Source organism: Pseudorasbora parva, chromosome 19 (assembly GCF_024679245.1).
Source record: "Pseudorasbora parva isolate DD20220531a chromosome 19, ASM2467924v1, whole genome shotgun sequence".
Taxonomy (NCBI): Eukaryota; Metazoa; Chordata; class Actinopteri; order Cypriniformes; family Gobionidae; genus Pseudorasbora; species Pseudorasbora parva.
Genome location: NC_090190.1, coordinates 44,022,434 through 44,042,219, shown reverse-complemented (window position 1 = coordinate 44,042,219; position 19,786 = coordinate 44,022,434). Strand labels below are relative to the sequence as shown.

The following is a 19,786-nucleotide window of genomic DNA, read 5'->3' as shown; positions in this document are numbered from 1 at the left end:
TATACTAGGCTATATTAACCACCAAATGACCACAAGACGGCGGTATACTAGGCTATATTAACCTCAAGATGACCACAAGACGGCGGTATACTAGGCTATATTAACCACCAGATGACCACAAGGAGGAAAGCTGGAACAAGTATAAACCTGTTCTGATAATAATCATCAATTCACTGATCATCAGGTCCAGCTCTGATTTATGACCAATCACGTTCCTCTCATTCTTCTGTCTGCAGAATGGAGTGATGCTCGCCTGTAACGGTGAGTTAGAGAACATCAGAGCATTCATGTTCTTCTGATAATCTGATCATCACTACAGTGAATAATCTGACCATAACTACAGTGAATAATCTGACCATAACTACAGTGAATAATCTGATCATCACTACAGTGAATAATCTGATCATAGCTACAGTGAATAATCTGATCATCACTACAGTGAATAATCTGATCATAGCTACAGTGAATAACCTGATCATCACTACAGTGAATAATCTGATCATAGCTACAGTGAATAACCTGATCATCACTACAGTGAATAATCTGATCATCACTACAGTGAATAATCTGATCATAACTACAGTGAATAATCTGATCATCACTACAGTGAATAATCTGACCATAACTACAGTGAATAATCTGATCATCACTACAGTGAATAATCTGATCATAACTACAGTGAATAATCTGATCATAACTACAGTGAATAATCTGATCATCACTACAGTGAATAATCTGATCATCACTACAGTGAATAATCTGATCATAACTACAGTGAATAATCTGATCATCACTACAGTGAATAATCTTATCATAACTACAGTGAATAATCTGATCATCACTACAGTGAATAATCTGATCATCACTACAGTGAATAATCTGATCATCACTACAGTGAATAATCTGATCATCACTACAGTGAATAATCTGATCATCACTACAGTGAATAATCTGATCATCACTACAGTGAATAATCTGATCATAACTACAGTGAATAATCTGACCATAACTACAGTGAATAATCTGACCATAACTACAGTGAATAATCTGATCATCACTACAGTGAATAATCTTATCATCACTACAGTGAATAATCTTATCATCACTACAGTGAATAATCTGATCATAACTACAGTGAATAATCTGATCATCACTACAGTGAATAATCTGATCATCACTACAGTGAATAATCTGATCATCACTACAGTGAATAATCTGATCATCACTACAGTGAATAATCTGATCATCACTACAGTGAATTATCTGATCATCACTACAGTGAATAATCTGATCATAACTACAGTGAATAATCTGATCATAGCTACAGTGAATAATCTGATCATCGCTACAGTGAATAATCTGATCATCACTACAGTGAATTATCTGATCATAACTACAGTGAATTATCTGATCATAACTACAGTGAATAATCTGATCATCACTACAGTGAATAATCTGATCATAACTACAGTGAATAATCTGATCATAACTACAGTGAATAATCTGATCATCACTACAGTGAATAATCTGATCATCACTACAGTGAATAATCTGATCATCGCTACAGTGAATAATCTGATCATAGCTACAGTGAATAATCTGATCATCACTACAGTGAATAATCTGATCATAGCTACAGTGAATAATCTGATCATAACTACAGTGAATAATCTGATCATCACTACAGTGAATAATCTGATCATCACTACAGTGAATAATCTGATCATCACTACAGTGAATAATCTGATCATCACTACAGTGAATAATCTGATCATCACTACAGTGAATAATCTGATCATAACTACAGTGAATAATCTGATCATCACTACAGTGAATAATCTGATCATCACTACAGTGAATAATCTGACCATCACCACAGTGAACAATCTGATCATAACTATACTGAATAATCTGATCATCACTACAGTGAATAATCTGATCATAACTACAGTGAACAATCTGATCATCACTACAGTGAATAATCTGATCATAACTATACTGAATAATCTGATCATCACTACAGTGAATAATCTTATCATAACTACAGCGAATAATCTGATCATCACTACAGTGAATAATCTGATCATCACTACAGTGAATAATCTGATCAACACTACAGTGAATAATCTGATCATAACTACAGTGAATAATCTGATCATCACTACAGTGAATAATCTGATCATCACTACAGTGAATAATCTGATCATCACTACAGTGAATAATCTGATCATCACTACAGTGAATAATCTGATCATCACTACAGTGAATAATCTGATCATCACTACAGTGAATAATCTGATCATCACTTCAGTGAATAATCTGATCATCACTACAGTGAATAATCTGATCATAACTACAGTGAATAATCTGATCATCACTACAGTGAATAATCTGACCATAACTACAGTGAATAATCTGACCATAACTACAGTGAATAATCTGACCATAACTACAGTGAATAATCTGATCATCACTACAGTGAATAATCTGATCATCACTACAGTGAATAATTTTATCATCACTACAGTGAATAATCTTATCATAACTACAGTGAATAATCTGATCATCACTACAGTGAATAATCTGATCATCACTACAGTGAATAATCTGATCATCACTACAGTGAATAATCTGATCATCACTACAGTGAATAATCTGATCATCACTACAGTGAATAATCTGATCATAACTACAGTGAATAATCTGATCATCACTACAGTGAATAACCTGATCATCACTACAGTGAATAATCTGATCATAGCTACAGTGATTAATCTGATCATCACTACAGTGAATAATCTGATCATAGCTACAGTGAATAATCTGATCATAACTACAGTGAATAATCTGATCATCACTACAGTGAATAATCTGATCATAACTACAGTGAATAATCTGATCATAACTACAGTGAATAATCTGATCATAACTACAGTGAATAATCTGATCATAACTACAGTGAATAATCTTATCATCACTACAGTGAATAATCTGATCATAACTACAGTGAATAATCTGATCATCACTACAGTGAATAATCTGATCATCACTACAGTGAATAATCTGACCATAACTACAGTGAATAATCTGATCATCACTACAGTGAATAATCTGATCATAACTACAGTGAATAATCTGATCATCACTACAGTGAATAATCTGATCATAACTACAGTGAATAATCTGATCATCACTACAGTGAATAATCTGACCATAACTACAGTGAATAATCTGATCATAACTACAGTGAATAATCTGATCATCACTACAGTGAATAATCTGATCATAACTACAGTGAATAATCTGATCATCACTACAGTGAATAATAACTACAGTGAATAATCTGATCATAACTACAGTGAATAATCTGATCATAACTACAGTGAATAATAACTACAGTGAATAATCTGATCATAACTACAGTGAATAATCTGATCATAACTACAGTGAATAATCTGATCATAACTACAGTGAATAATCTGATCATAACTACAGTGAATAATCTGATCATCACTACAGTGAATAATCTGATCATCACTAAAGTGAATAATCTGATCATAACTACAGTGAATAATCTGATCATAACTACAGTGAATAATCTGATCATCACTACAGTGAATAATCTGATCATAACTACAGTGAATAATCTGATCATAACTACAGTGAATAATCTGACCATAACTACAGTGAATAATCTGATCATAACTACAGTGAATAATCTGATCATCACTAAAGTGAATAATCTGATCATAACTACAGTGAATAATCTGACCATAACTACAGTGAATAATCTGATCATCACTACAGTGAATAATCTGATCATCACTACAGTGAATAATCTGATCATCACTACAGTGAATAATCTGACCATAACTACAGTGAATAATCTGATCATAACTACAGTGAATAATCTGACCATAACTACAGTGAATAATCTGATCATCACTACAGTGAATAATCTGATCATCACTACAGTGAATAATCTGATCATCACTACATTGAATAATCTGAATTTTCTGAATCTTCAATAAATCTGAATCATTTCTTTTTGAATTAACATTATTTTGCTTATTTTTTCTTAATTTTAAATTATTATTTTTTTCAAAACAAGACTTTTGCTTTAGCATTACTTTTGCATTACTTTTGCTTGACTAGTAAATGTTTCTTGATTTAAGAATGTTTAGATGTTTGGACTAGAAACAAGACAAAAATACTGAGGAAGAATAGCATTGTTTGCAGTGTATTTTTGATGATTATCAGTGTGGAAAATACTTTTTTTACGCGGAAACCGTGATGCAGTTTATTTGTCAGGCTTCTTTGATGGCTTTCTCAGAATGTTTTGTGCCGTTATAAATGTCTTCTCTGTTCCATCAGATCCCTGTCAGTCTTCAGATGAAGCCACCACAGCTCCAGGTGAGTCTGTGAATATAACATCAGAACACTAAAGCTGCAGTCCGTGGTTAAAAATCATCAGATATTTGACCATTTCCCCCCAATGTTTGAGCAAGTGCATACCCAGCCAGTGTTCAGAACGCTCTGCTAACCCTATAGCCCGACTCACAGCGCTACGCTAATAATAACGCGTTATATGTTAATAGATCGTCTCTGCGTCATCACGTCTGTACACATTAAGGACTGAGCGGATGTGCGGATGCTGCAGGTGGTGGATCATTTACAGCCATTCCTCATAGTTAAACATCATTCTGATGGAGGATTGTAATCCAGAACCCAAACGAGAATCATCAGTGACGACTGCAGATCAAACATAGTGATCATGATACTAACATAGTTAGCCTTCTGCAAGCATAATGCTAACACGATTACCATGTTGTTAACAGTTTTTTAGCAAAGATGCTAACATGCTTAACAAATTTGTAGCATGATATTAACATAATTAGCCTTTTGCTAGCATTTTTCTAACACGATAATCATCCTGATAGCATTATGTTAATACGATTAGCATTTTGCTACCATTATGCTAACACATTTTTACTTGTTTTTATCACGTTTAAGCTAATTTCCCTTAGCATGTATCTAGCATGTATCATTTATTTTGACAGATACACACTATTTGCAGGTCAATATTGTTGTACATTAACAGGATGCAATAATAAACGTGTGAATTATTATTTTTATTTAAATTATTAAATGGAATGGCACTTTAAAGGGACGATAAATCCCTCGCTACACCGACCCCTGACCCTGCCCAATAAATGCTTTTATTATTATTAAACATTTAGTTTGGCACTTCATTTCCACATTTAGAACATTTTCTTAATTTTTATTGAAAATAAATTCCTTTCCGATGTGATTTGTGATGAGAAAAGAGAGAAGAGCGAGCTTTGCTAAAGGCGGATTGGAAGCCGCGTTGATCTCGACGGAACAGGGATCCGTTAGCCGGACGCTTTAATGAAAGCGCCACTGAGGATGATGAGCTAACTGTGAATATAAAGCAATAGCTGGTGTGTGTTTTCCAGCCGGATCTCCGCGTGCTAATAACGGCGTGATCAGGATCAGGTCTGACGGCGTCTCCATCTTCATCTCCATCTTCATCTCCATCCTCCTCATCATCACTGCGGACCTCTAGTGTATAAGGTGAGAGGAAGCCAGAGGAGCGCAGGTGTGTGATATCTGATGCTCACCGCTCATCTCTCTCTCTCTCTCTCTCTCTCTCTCTCTCTCTCTCTTTCTCTGTCTCTCTCTCTCTCTCTCTCTCTCTCTCTCTCTCTCTCTCTCTCTCTCTCTCTCTCTCTCTCTCTCTCTCAGGTCGTGTGTGTATGTGTGTGAAGACTTGGGATTCTACGCCGTGGAGGCCTAGACATTCTGCTAAAGAAGTGATGTTATCAACATACACACTGCAAAAAATGCTTTTCTTACTTAGTATTTTTGTCTTCTTTTAAGTCCAAATATCTAAAAACTCTTACATTAAGAAGCATTTCCTAAGTAAATGTTTTTGTCTTGTTTGGGATGGAAAATAAGTAAGAAAAGCATTTTTTTGCAGTGCACTATTATATCATATATATAACTATAATTTTATTGAGGAAAATATGATTTCTCATCTATATTTAAATACTATCCCCCTTATTCCTGCGGCCCGTCATGTGTGTGTCTTGAAACGCTCGTAAGGCATAAGGTGGATATTAAATATGATCTTTACAGTAAGGGTTCATGTGTGGACATTAGTTAACTAACAAACATTTATTAATCTCAGTTCATCTTCATTTGCTGATGAGTTTTGTTTGTTAAATATCATAAACAATCAACAGTTGTTTATTAACAGCCAGTAATAGATGCTGTGAAATATATTGTTCATTGTTAATTCATGTTACTAACGAATATTAACATCTGAGAACTTATTATAAAGTATTGCTTTATTGTTATAGACTATATGTAGTTATATTATTATATGAGGGATTTTTACATTTAACAGAAAGAGCATTGATATGAGAGCTTTTGCATATTTATATCTGATTACAACCTGAATGTATAAATTCTGACATTATTAAAATTCACCCTCTTTCATCAATGCTTGCTTGCTCTGTAATTCTGATTCATTAAAAATCCTAATATAAAAAAGTTTGAACTGTCATTTCTCAGGCCTGAACTACAACACTAATAACATGTATAATAATAATAATAATAATAATAATAATAATAATAATAATAATAATAATAATAATAATAATAATAATAATAACTACTAACACTCAATAATATCAGTCAGAGACTGTGTGTATATGAAGATGGTGCACTTATGAGTGGCAGAAAGTGCAACACCCAATATGGCGAATAAGCCCCGCCTTCTACACGAAAGAGCCAATGGTTGATTAGTAAAGTCACGTGTTTCTGAGACGCGCACATTAGCTTCATTCAGGCTGAGAAATGCAATTTTTGGTCATGATTCCAGCAGTTACAAACATTATTTAAGAGACAATTGTTGTCAGATTTCATCGGTGATCTCAGATCTGGAATTTGGTAAATGGACTGCATTTATATATACTTTTATCCAAAGCGACCAGCCAACCTTCTGGTTTGTAGACAACCTACATGAACCACTGAGCCACTGCCGCCCCATTTAATCTTATGGATGGCAAACAGTTTTGGAGAATTGGATGTTTCCCCATTTAAAGAGATAGGGTTGGCCACCCGAGAGGCCTTTCTAAGATGGCCGCCGAGCATTTCTAAGATGGCCGCCGAGCGTTTCTAAGATGGCCGCCGAGTGAAATGAGCCGTTTTAAAGTGGAAATGAAGCAGTCAGTCAAGTTTACATTATTTAGCAAAGTGAGTTCCACTTTAATAAAAAAAATATATATAGTCAAAATATATATATATGTCAAAGAGTAACGGGTTTAAGTCAATATAACATGAAGCGATCACATTTGAACAAGAAACCTGATATAATGGCGTTAAATCAAAATAAAGAGAACAGCATCATGCAATCATTTCTTGAGTGTAGTAAAGATTGTCCGCTTGACTGACTCTAAATGAGCTCTGTATCAGTCCACGACATCTAGCTGACTCTTTTCTCTGTTAGAGATTCACTCAGGAGACAAAGGTAAGCAAGAATAGAGTTATTAAATAAATACAGTTTTGTGTTTGTTGTGAGAGAATGACAAACAGAGACTCTTCAGATGGAAACATGGATTTATGGAGAAATCATCTCTTCACAAATACAAATGAATGAGACACATGATCACAACATTACAACAAGACATGAGGAGAGGAGAGGAGAGAGGCAGACTGAAAATACAGGAACACTGTTATTCAGATAACCACTCTTTCCAGATTCAAATCTGTAATCGCTTTTATATTATCATAAACTAAATTATCAGCAAAGCTGTTCATGTAATCACTGACCTTCTCATAGATAAACTTATCATATTCTTCATCTAGTAGCTCACACCACTTAGAATTAAAGAGCCGACACACTTCGTCTGTGATTTCCTCGCTAGCGTTCAGGGTTTTGACGTGTGTTTTCAGTTTATCTGCCTGCTGTTCTCCAAAGCTCTTAAACTCATCGTAAGTCATTTCTTTATTGGGAAATTCAATGGCAAACGTTAAAATGCTGCTTATGTCTCTCCGGTTCAGTAAGTTTAATTTAAGCATCTGTGTTTTTATATGGTTTGTAATGGTTTTACTATGTGTTTTGTGTTTTTTGTGTCTGTGGAAGGCTGTAAATGTTGATCTACGGTGTTGTGCCTTCACCTTTTCTTTTAACCACAGGGACTGATGTTTAATCGTCAGATCTTCATCCTTAATCAGGAGCTTTAGCTCTTTAACTATATTTCCTATTGCATAAAAGTCCTGGAAGGTGACATAAAGATCTATTTTAAAATTATAAATCATTTCCTCAGAGAAATTAACTAACTGACTTATACAAGGATCACGGCCTTTTCTGCCCACGCAGGGAAAGAGTTTAGTAAATATATATATAGCTTTTATCATTTTCTCTTTTCCTTTAATTTCTTTCTTTATTTCCCAAATACATTGCTCTTCACCGTGATCTATATCTGTAAGATGTTTTATCTCAGAATGATTAACCGGAATAAAGTGTTTGATTAATTTAGGCGGTCCGTCTGTAGGTTCAATCACTGCAAAACAATACTGACCGGAAAACTTAATTTTATCGATATTAAAATAACCTATAAAACCTGAAATCTTAGAAGACATTTTATGATTTTCAGAAAAAAAGAAACGTATAGGCAGATTACCATAAAAATAATAATTATACATTCGTTTAATTATAATTGTAACAAATTTTTTCTTCTTGCTCAAATCGATAATCCTGATGTTGTCATTTTCATCTCTGTCGATCCACGGCTCCTCGTCCTCCATCGACCTGATAAAACAGACCTCGTCGTCAGTGAGGAACCTGGGTGTGCTCTTTGATAATCTTTCATTTGAAAGCCACGTTTCTAGCATCTGTAAAACCGCATTCTATCATCTTAAAAATATATCTAAATTACGGCACATGCTCTCAATGCAAAATGCTGAACAGTTAGTCGATGCGTTCATGAGCTCAAGGCTAGATTATTGTAATGCTCTACTGGGTGGTTGCCCTGCTCGCTTAATAAACAAACTCCAGCTGGTCCATGATAGATAGATAGATAGATAGATAGATAGATGATAGATAGATAGATAGATAGATAGATAGATAGATAGATAGATAGATAGATAGATAGATAGATAGATAGATAGATAGATAGATAGATAGATAGATAGATAGATAGATAGATAGATAGATAGATGGATAGATTATTGTAATGCTCTACTGGGTGGTTGCCCTGCTCGCTTAATAAACAAACTCCAGCTGGTCCATGATAGATAGATAGATAGATAGATAGATAGATAGATAGATAGATAGATAGATAGATAGATAGATAGATAGATAGATAGATAGATAGATAGATAGATAGATAGATAGATTATTGTAATGCTCTACTGGGTGGTTGCCCTGCTCGCTTAATAAACAAACTCCAGCTGGTCCATGATAGATAGATAGATAGATAGATAGATAGATAGATAGATAGATAGATAGATAGATAGATAGATAGATAGATAGATAGATAGATAGATAGATAGATAGATAGATAGATAGATAGATAGATAGATAGATAGATAGATAGATAGATTATTGTAATGCTCTACTGGGTGGTTGCCCTGCTCGCTTAATAAACAAACTCCAGCTGGTCCATGATAGATAGATAGATAGATAGATAGATAGATAGATAGATAGATAGATAGATAGATAGATAGATAGATAGATAGATAGATAGATAGATAGATAGAAAGATAGATAGATAGATAGATAGATAGATAGATAGATAGATAGATAGATAGATAGATAGATAGATAGATAGATAGATAGATAGATTATTGTAATGCTCTACTGGGTGGTTGCCCTGCTCGCTTAATAAACAAACTCCAGCTGGTCCAAACCGCAGCAGCTCGAGTTCTTCTAGAACCAGGAAGTATGATCATATTAGTCCAGTTCTGTCAACACTGCACTGGCTCCCTATTAAACATCGCAGACATTTTAAAATCTTGCTTATTACTCAAAGCACTAAATGGTTTAGCTCCAGTACTTAAGCGAGCTCTTAACCCATTATACTCCATCACGTCTATTGCGGTCTCTAAACTCTGGCCAGTTGATCATACCTAGAATATCTAAATCAACTGCAGGCGGTCGATCCTTTTCCTATTTAGCCTTCTCATAACACCTTCTCATAACACCTGATGTACTCGTTACATCATCTGGAGAACGGCATCCACACTAATGTTAGTCTCTCTGTTTATCCCGAGGTTTACTGCAGTCAGCCGGATCCAGGCCGGATCCGGATCAGAGGGTGTCTTGTAAGTGACCCAAAGTCAATAACTAATGATTATTCACAACGGAAATAAATCAATCATAAACTAACTTCAGCTGGATATTAACTTTCTAGAGCGTCTGTACAGCCAAAACAATCTCTCTTCATTAATCTCCTGTGATCATGTAGAGGTGCTTTATTAATGCTTTAATCTATATTATGAAAAGCGCAATATACACTGCAAAAAAAAAATGCTCTTCTTCCTCAGTATTTTTGTCTTGTTTCTAGTCCAAACATCTAAAAATACTGAAACATTTACTAGACAAGTGCCAACTATTGTGTTGTTTTGGGAAAAATAACTCAAAATGACGAGAGTTTTTGCTTAAAATAAGATAAATAATCTGCCAATGGGGTGAGAGAAATAATCTTGTTTTCTGTTTGAATTAAGATTATTTTTCTATGTAAATGATGGTGATTTGACTTAACTTTTGAAATGGCTCGTTTGCCGAACATATTCCAAATGTGAATTACAGAAAGTTTTATGCAGCATTACAGTACATTAGAGTAAAGTTGTACAGTAAAAAATAAGTTACAGTAAAGGTATTATACTGTTCAAAGAAACTGTGGTAAGGGCAACGCATGTACGGTTAAGACACTGTAGGTGTCGGCGAGTGACCGTCTTAATGAGCGAATCATTGAGTCATTCATTCAAGCGATTCATTCAAACAGCTGATTCGTTCAAGAATCAGGCAGTTGTTAATGAATGAGTCAGTGAATCTGTGACTCAACCGATTCGTTCAAATCTGAATCATTCAGTAATGAAGCACAGCTGAGTGTTACTGTGAGACGCGCTGTGGTTCTGCTGGGATCTCCGTCTGGAACTATTGCTCTCTTGGTCATGTGATGTTGCTAACTAAATAAAACCGCACTCATTTATTTTGATCTCTCCACGAGAGTCTCTCACACACAGACAGGCTGCGCGAGCCTCAACTGGGCCGGCCTTGTTTACACCGAATGTAATAAAATCAGAATCATTCTTTTGATTTTTGAGAATCATTTGTTTTCTTAGCTCATTTTTCTTCTCGATGTTTAATCAGGCTACTTTTCCCATCGGGCAAGTCAAATTCTCTTGCCCTTCAAGCAGTCGAGCCCTGTATCTGTATTACAAATCCAGTGTAACTCTTTTAAAGCAACATAAGTTAAATTATTAGACACTTCATTAATTTTTCCCCCAAAAAGGGGTTAGATTTGTCAAAAAAGAAAGACTCAATGCTTTAAAATGATAGTAGTAACAGGAAGCACATGATGAAGCAGCATCTAAAGCAGTGAAAGTTCCCATTGGTTTAAATGTACTTACGGAGAAATGGGACTTGGTAGAATCGGATGAGATTCTTCTGAACTCTATATTGGAAACCAGGGGTCAGAAAAGAGAAATGAGGAGAAATTCATTAGAACTGTAGTCCACACTAACTCATGAAGAATGAATAACTCAGGAAATAACCACAGTTTCCACATACGCACAAGTTTGATTTCACAACCCACATCCGCTTCCTCTGATTTCACAGTCAGTCTACCAGTGAGCTAAACGCAAACCCAGAGGATTTGCTCAGATAACAAAGATCATTGTGTCATTCTTCAAACGTTAAGAAAACGTTACATTGTATCATTCTTCAAACGTTAAGGGAACGTTACATTGTGTCATTCTTCAAACGTTAAGGGAACGTTACATTGTGTCATTCTTCAAACGTTAAGAGAACGTTACATTGTGTCATTCTTCAAACGTTAAGAGAACGTTACATTGTGTCATTCTTCAAACGTTAAGGGAACGTTACATTGTATCATTCTTCAAACGTTAAGAGAACGTTACATTGTGTCATTCTTCAAACGTTAAGGGAACGTTACATTGTATCATTCTTCAAACGTTAAGAGAACGTTACATTGTATCATTTTTCAAACGTTAAGGGAACGTTACATTGTGTCATTCTTCAAATGTTAAGAGAACGTTACATTGTGTCATTCTTCAAACGTTAAGAGAACGTTACATTGTGTCATTCTTCAAACGTTAAGAGAACGTTACATTGTATCATTCTTCAAACGTTAAGAGAACGTTACATTGTGTCATTCTTCAAATGTTAAGAGAACGTTACATTGTGTCATTCTTCAAACGTTAAGAGAACGTTACATTGTATCATTCTTCAAATGTTATGGGAACGTTACATTGTGTCATTCTTCAAACGTTAAGAGAACGTTACATTGTATCATTCTTCAAATGTTATGGGAACGTTACATTGTGTCATTCTTCAAATGTTAAGAGAACGTTACATTGTGTCATTCTTCAAACGTTAAGAGAACGTTACATTGTATCATTCTTCAAATGTTATGGGAACGTTACATTGTGTCATTCTTCAAATGTTAAGAGAACGTTACATTGTGTCATTCTTCAAACGTTAAGAGAACGTTACATTGTGTCATTCTTCAAACGTTAAGAGAACGTTACATTGTATCATTCTTCAAACGTTAAGAGAACGTTACATTGTGTCATTCTTCAAATGTTAAGAGAACGTTACATTGTATCATTCTTCAAACGTTAAGAGAACGTTACATTGTGTCATTCTTCAAATGTTAAGAGAACGTTACATTGTGTCATTCTTCAAATGTTAAGAGAACGTTACATTGTATCATTCTTCAAACGTTAAGGGAACGTTACATTGTATCATTCTTCAAACGTTAAGGGAACGTTACATTGTGTCATTCTTCAAACGTTAAGAGAACGTTACATTGTATCATTCTTCAAATGTTATGGGAACGTTACATTGTGTCATTCTTCAAACGTTAAGAGAACGTTACATTGTATCATTCTTCAAATGTTATGGGAACGTTACATTGTGTCATTCTTCAAATGTTAAGAGAACGTTACATTGTGTCATTCTTCAAACGTTAAGAGAACGTTACATTGTATCATTCTTCAAACGTTAAGAGAACGTTACATTGTGTCATTCTTCAAATGTTAAGAGAACGTTACATTGTGTCATTCTTCAAACGTTAAGAGAACGTTACATTGTATCATTCTTCAAATGTTAAGAGAACGTTACATTGTATCATTCTTCAAACGTTAAGAGAACGTTACATTGTGTCATTCTTCAAACGTTAAGAGAACGTTACATTGTATCATTCTTCAAACGTTAAGAGAACGTTACATTGTATCGTTTTTCAAACGTTAAGGGAACGTTACATTGTGTCATTCTTCAAATGTTAAGAGAACGTTACATTGTGTCATTCTTCAAACGTTAAGAGAACGTTACATTGTGTCATTCTTCAAACGTTAAGGGAATGTTTTTTTTGAATGTTCTGAAACAAGTAGAAACATTTAAAAACATTAGAGGAATGTCCTACTGAAACATTTCAGAAATGAAGCGCACTATAAACAATGTATAATGTGTTTGTGCTTGAGAACATTATTAAAGAGCAGATAACGCTGAATGAGCGTTCTCTTAATGTTACTGGAAGAACGTTTGCTCATAACACTGAGAGAACGTTTCCTGTTACTCCAAACGGTTCATTAAATCTCGTCTTACAGGCCAGTAAATCAACAGTTTCGGTTTCAGTAATCATGTTCTTATGATTTTCTGAGTTTTTGTTTCCTCTAAAGTGAAACTTACACTCGACACTCCTACACCAACTCTGATGGCAAAGAAAGCAGTTCTACGAGGTCTTATTTGTTCAAATGTGATCCGCACATGATTTGCATGAAATATTTAGAATATAATATACAGTATATCACTGTCCAAGTTGAGAATCACAATGGAGCAAAAGCTCACCTCAGAAGATATCACTCTACATTTTCTCCACTGATGGCCAAACTGACCGCCGTGGGCTTCAGGAATCACATCAGTGGAGCTGGAGAAACCAAATGAAGGATTCGGAGCAGAGACACTTCGACATAAACAGGCTAAAGGAATCATCTCACCGGTTCTGGGGAAACAGAAAATGAGTGTAGAGATACTGTATCTGACCATAATCTGTGTATCTTGTGTAGGGCTGAAGGATTGTCATATAGAAACTCATCTTCTTACCACTCCCACAGTGTGTGATTATAGAACGAATGCATTTCTTTCACTGAACACTGATGCAATGACACAGTTTGTAGGGAAAGACATTCTTGTTAGTTTTGTATTGTTTTCGATCAAGTTACCTCAGAATGACCTGTGTGTTATCGCTCCTGATTCCAGCAGACAAAGGAACGGTGGATGTGTGGACTACATCCTCTTTCTCATCTCTCTTTCTTTTCATCTATAATGGAACAGTTGAATCAGAGCCAATCATCAGCATGACTTAACCTCATATAATCATCACACACAGTACAACGTTCGGTTACTCTTTACGCTCAGGTCTCATTGTTAGTGTAATTATATATTTAATTACTGAGTAATATTAATAAACTGCATGTATTTACTACAGGGTTATGGTTTAGTTGAGGGTTTGTCTCATGTAATTATGCGTAATTTACTGTTATTACTATGGTAAGTACTTAATTCCTGTGATGTTTCTCTATTAAACACTCTACGATTACATCATTTACAGGTTGAGATAGGGTTAAGAAACTGATATCGGCCCACTTTATATTAGGTAGCCTTAAGTAATATGTACCGTAATTACATGCAGGCATTTTTAAAATATAAGTACAATGTAAAAACATGCATGTACACAATAAGTGCATTGTATCAAATGATTAATTACAATGTTAGTAGGAGATTATAGATGAGACTCACAGCTCTTTGTTCAGAAGCACAGTCTCTCTCAGCGGGTGGACATGCAGAGTCCATTACTAAAGTAAAAACGTCATTCATAGCCGGCTCTTCGTTCATCTATAATGGAAACAAGGAATCCGAAAAAAAAGAAGTTAGCAGAAAACCGTAGCTATGCTGTTTAAACAACACTGTAGTCTAACTCAATCAGAATAAATAACTCACCGTTGTGCGTAGTTCAGAGCCTCCCGGGGCAGGAGCCACCATGAAACCACTTTCCCTTTGATGGAGAGACTCTGTATGTCGGTCTACAAATGCGTCTCTCTTAACCTGTGGACCTGTCTGTGTCTGATAAACTCCTGCCCCAGGACCTTTTTCATTATAATCTTGACTTGTCCTTAAGTCGTTAGTTTGGTCTGTTATGAACATTTAAAAAAACTGGTAAATGGCTGCTCTTTTATAGTCTGATAAGGGCCAACCCTTTGAGTTCATGACGCAATCTCGATTGCCTTCAGGTCCTGAACGCCTGCCAAGAGAAAGAGAGATCAAATCCACACAGAGTATTTCACAACACACAGTCAGTCAACCAGTGAAATTCATTCTCAATACAAACCCAGGACATTTCCTCAGATAACAAAAATAACTCAAAAGTGTTTGTTCTTAGTTATGTGAAGGTTAAAGGAACGTTACATTGCATCATTCTTCAAACGTTAAAAGAACGTTACATTGTATCATTCTTCAAACGTTAAGGGAACGTTGCATTGTATCATTCTTCAAACGTTAAGAGAACGTTACATTGTATCATTCTTCAAACGTTAAGAGAACGTTACATTGTATCATTCTTCAAACGTTAAAGGAATGTTACATTGTATCATTCTTCAAACGTTAAGAGAACGTTACATTGTATCATTCTTCAAACGTTAAGGGAACGTTACATTGTATTATTCTTCAAACGTTAAGGGAAAGTTACATTGTATTATTCTTCAAACGTTAAGGGAACGTTACATTGTATCATTCTTCAAACGTTAAGGGAACGTTACATTGTATCATTCTTCAAATGTTAAGAGAACGTTACATTGTGTCATTCTTCAAACGTTAAGGGAACGTTACATTGTGTCATTCTTCAAACGTTAAGGGAACGTTACACTGTGTCATTCTTCTAACGTTAAGAGAACGTTACATTGTATCATTCTTCAAACGTTAAGGGAACGTTACATTGTATCATTCTTCAAACGTTAAGGGAACGTTACATTGTGTCATTCTTCAAACGTTAAGGGAACGTTACATTGTATCATTCTTCAAACGTTAAAGGAACGTTACATTGTATCATTCTTCAAACGTTAAAAGAACGTTACATTGTATCATTCTTCAAACGTTAAGAGAACGTTACATTGTATCATTCTTCAAACGTTAAAGGAACGTTACATTGTATCATTCTTCAAACGTTAAGAGAACGTTACATTGTATCATTCTTCAAACGTTAAGAGAACGTTACATTGTATCATTCTTCAAACGTTAAAGGAACGTTACATTGTATCATTCTTCAAACGTTAAAAGAACGTTACATTGTATCATTCTTCAAACGTTAAGGGAACGTTGCATTGTATCATTCTTCAAACGTTAAGAGAACGTTACATTGTATCATTCTTCAAACGTTAAAAGAATGTTACATTGTATCATTCTTCAAACGTTAAGGGAACGTTACATTGTATCATTCTTCAAACGTTAAGGGAACGTTACATTGTATCATTCTTCAAATGTTAAGAGAACGTTACATTGTGTCATTCTTCAAACGTTAAGGGAACGTTACATTGTATCATTCTTCAAACGTTAAGGGAACGTTACATTGTATCATTCTTCAAACGTTAAGGGAACGTTACATTGTGTCATTCTTCAAACGTTAAGGGAACTGTGATAAAGTTCGTTTGTGTAAGGAAGGAAGAGGACAAGGGGGTCGGTTTGACTGCTGACGCTTCTCTTTATTAGAACAAAAACTCAGTCTCTTCACACGGCTATTGCCAGTGTGTGTTTCTCTCAGTCACTTCCGGGTTCCGGTTAAACGTTCTGCTTCCGGGTCAACGTGTCTCACAACTCAATGTCCGTGGGTGTGTGTGTGTGTCGCGTCAGCAGTCCCTCTCTCTCTCTTCGATCTCCGGTTCCACCGATGTTTTATACCCTCTCCGCGCTCATTACTGGAACGAGAGACAGGTGTTATTAATCTGCTTCCAACCCACTCACTTACCGCTCGTCCCGCGGCTCTCTCTCCCGCTGCAGACCTCGCTGAACCACGCCCCCCTTGCCACAGGAACGTTACATTGTGTCATTCTTCAAACGTTAAGGGAACGTTACATTGTGTCATTCTTCAAACGTTAAGGGAACGTTACATTGTGTCATTCTTCAAACGTTAAGGGAACGTTACATTGTATCATTCTTCAAACGTTAAGAGAACGTTACATTGTGTCATTCTTCAAACGTTAAGGGAACGTTACATTGTGTCATTCTTCAAACGTTAAGGGAACGTTACATTGTGTCATTCTTCAAACGTTAAGGGAACGTTACATTGTGTCATTCTTCAAACGTTAAGGGAACGTTACATTGTGTCATTCTTCAAACGTTAAGGGAACGTTACATTGTGTCATTCTTCAAACGTTAAGGGAACGTTACATTGTGTCATTCTTCAAACGTTAAGGGAACGTTACATTGTGTCATTCTTCAAACGTTAAGGGAACGTTACATTGTATCATTCTTCAAACGTTAAGGGAATGCTATTTTTGAATGTTCTGAAAGAAGTAGAAACAGTTCAAAGAAAGCAGATCTACGAGGTCTTATTTGATTTGCATTCAATATTTGTAGGATAATGAATATAACATGGTACGAGTTGAGAATCACAGTGAAACAATAGACACAAATGTCATCAATAAAAAGTGTCTGATAACTAAGAAATATAAAGAGATGACAAACCCAGACACGATTAAAGAAAGCAAACAAAATTGACAAGTACACTCACATAACATACATAGAAGGTCGGGGCTGACAAAGAACATGTTTGAATGTTGAGTAAAACTTGTAACAATGTTGGTACATTATATATATATATATATATATATATAGTAAAATTAATGTATATATTCATACACAGACCAGGCATAAATTTTGACCACCTTCCTATATTGTGTTGGTCCCCCTGACCCGTCTCTGATGGACTCCTCTCGACCCCTGAATGTGTGCTGTGGTATCTGGCACCAAGATGTTAGCAGCAGATCCTTTAAGTCCTGAAAGTTGCCATGGATCGGGCTTGTTTGTTCAGCTCATCCCACAGATGCTCGATTGGATTGAGATCTGGGGAATCTGGAGGCCGAGTCGACGCCTCAAACTGGTTGTTGTGCTCCTCAAACCATTCCTGAAGCATTTGTGCTTTGTGTCAGGAGCATTATCCTGCTGGAAGAGCCACAGCCACCAGAATACCGTTTCCATCAAAGGCTGAACATGGTCTCAGCAATGCTTAGGTAGGTGGAGCGTGTCAAAGTAACATCCACATGGATGGAGGACCCAAGGTTTCCCAGCAGAACATTGGCCAAAGCATCACACTGCCTCCGCCGGCTCGCCTTCTTCCCATAGTGCATCCTGGGGCCATGTGTTCCTCAGGTAAGCCACACACACACACACACCCGGCCATCCACGTGATGTAGAAGAACACGTGATTCCTCAGACCAGGCCACCTTCTTCCATTGCTCCGTGGTCCAGTTCTGATGCTCACGTGCCACTGTTGGTGCTTTCGGCGGGGTCAGGGGTCAGAGGTCACCCTGACTGGTCCATACGCCTCAAACTGAGCTGCTCTGTGTATTCTGACAGCTTTCTATCAGAACCAGCATTAACTTCTGGAGCAGTTTGAGCTCCAGTAGCTCGTCTGTTTGATCGGACCCCACGGGCCAGCCTTCGCTCCCCACGTACATCAATGAGCCTTGGCCACCCATGACCCGCAGGTGAGTCTGTTCATAGTGTTAGAATTATGAATCAGATCTGAAAATAATATTACAACACTCTTACAAATGTCCTTTATTATAAAGAAAGATGCAACAAGACACTTTACAATCAAAACAATTGACAAAACAAGGTTTTTTGTGGTGATTGGTAAACAATAGATGTTGAAATAAGGACAGTATTTATTCTCTGTTTCTTTTTCAGATCAAACTCTTATGGTTTGGTGTGGTAATGAAAGTGCACGACGCAGAGGAATACACAGGAACAAGTATTTAATCATAAACTTGGCGAAGAACATAGAAATACACAACCAAACGCTAATATAAATGATGACGAATAGAGAACTCAGGGACTAAATGGACAGGGCAAACAAAGGAACTAATGAGGTGATTAAGGAACTGACTTAACACAGGGAAAGAAGGTCAACACAAAGCATAGTGGGAAACGTGACAGAGGAGACATGATACAATCGCACACGCCATCCTAATAATGCCGCAAACAGGAGCACTTCTGATGGTGTCTTCATCTTCATGTCCATCTTCATCATCATCTTCCCTACTGTCACCTAATTGGGTAAGAAGAAAATGAGAAAAAAAGGTTTTATAAACATTAACATTTACTGATGTACAAGCTTAATAATATAATATATGTGGCGAGGGGGGCGTGGTTTTGCGAAGTCTGCACAGGCAGAGATAGTAGGTCAAGTGCCTGATGATAAACACCCGTGTTTAATTGCAGTTATTGGCACGGAGA

The 19,786-nt window shown here is 36.1% G+C and overlaps 3 protein-coding genes and 1 long non-coding RNA gene across 7 annotated transcripts in view; 2 read left to right on the top strand and 2 right to left on the bottom strand.

Moving 5' to 3' along the window:
• The window catches only part of LOC137047436 (uncharacterized), a 7,148-nt gene extending 3,806 nt beyond the window's left edge, over positions 1–3,342 (top strand). The window contains exons 4-6 of the mRNA XM_067425068.1: positions 237–289; positions 410–414; positions 458–3,342. Coding sequence (XP_067281169.1) covers positions 237–289; positions 410–414; positions 458–3,342 — 2,943 coding nt within the window. The remainder of the gene's footprint in view (positions 1–236; positions 290–409; positions 415–457) is intronic.
• A 598-nt stretch (positions 3,343–3,940) lies between these two features.
• LOC137048311 (uncharacterized) lies at positions 3,941–6,531 on the top strand. The gene is made up of 3 exons (XR_010899375.1): positions 3,941–4,413; positions 5,478–5,595; positions 5,767–6,531. It is a non-coding gene; the product is annotated as an uncharacterized lncRNA (long non-coding RNA).
• A 1,095-nt stretch (positions 6,532–7,626) lies between these two features.
• On the bottom strand, positions 7,627–15,496 carry LOC137048138 (uncharacterized). 4 transcript variants are annotated; one of them, XR_010899321.1, is made up of 6 exons: positions 15,278–15,493; positions 15,077–15,172; positions 14,500–14,589; positions 14,126–14,279; positions 11,665–11,708; positions 7,627–8,839 (listed from the first exon to the last, which is right to left on the bottom strand). XR_010899321.1 is itself a non-coding variant. In XM_067426152.1 (6 exons), the coding sequence occupies exons 3-6, from the start codon at positions 14,595–14,597 to the stop codon at positions 7,765–7,767; spliced, it is 1,371 nt and encodes a 456-aa protein (XP_067282253.1). In that variant the 5' UTR covers positions 14,598–14,644; positions 15,077–15,172; positions 15,278–15,496; the 3' UTR covers positions 7,627–7,764. The 4 variants fall into 4 exon arrangements, 2 of the variants coding, with proteins under 2 accessions (XP_067282253.1, XP_067282252.1); XM_067426152.1 differs by having other exon boundaries at positions 14,500–14,644; positions 15,278–15,496; XM_067426151.1 differs by having other exon boundaries at positions 14,500–14,597; positions 15,278–15,494.
• A 3,792-nt stretch (positions 15,497–19,288) lies between these two features.
• Positions 19,289–19,786, bottom strand: part of LOC137047435 (collagen alpha-1(XIV) chain-like) — a 45,323-nt gene continuing 44,825 nt past the window's right edge. The window contains exon 7 of the mRNA XM_067425067.1: positions 19,289–19,598. The gene's annotated coding sequence lies outside the window, so the exon portion shown is untranslated. The remainder of the gene's footprint in view (positions 19,599–19,786) is intronic.

Bases quoted from the DNA above. Each gene is read 5' to 3' on its own strand.
- LOC137048138 (XM_067426151.1), bottom strand. From the start codon at position 15,481: ATGTTCATAACAGACCAAACTAACGACTTAAGGACAAGTCAAGATTAT. The intron at 14,598-15,076 runs GTGAGTCTCATC...GTTCCATTATAG, and splicing joins GTGCTTCTGAACAAAGAGCT to ATGAAAAGAAAGAGAGATGA. The intron at 8,840-11,664 runs GTAAGTACATTT...CTGTTTTATCAG, and splicing joins CTACCAAGTCCCATTTCTCC to GTCGATGGAGGACGAGGAGC.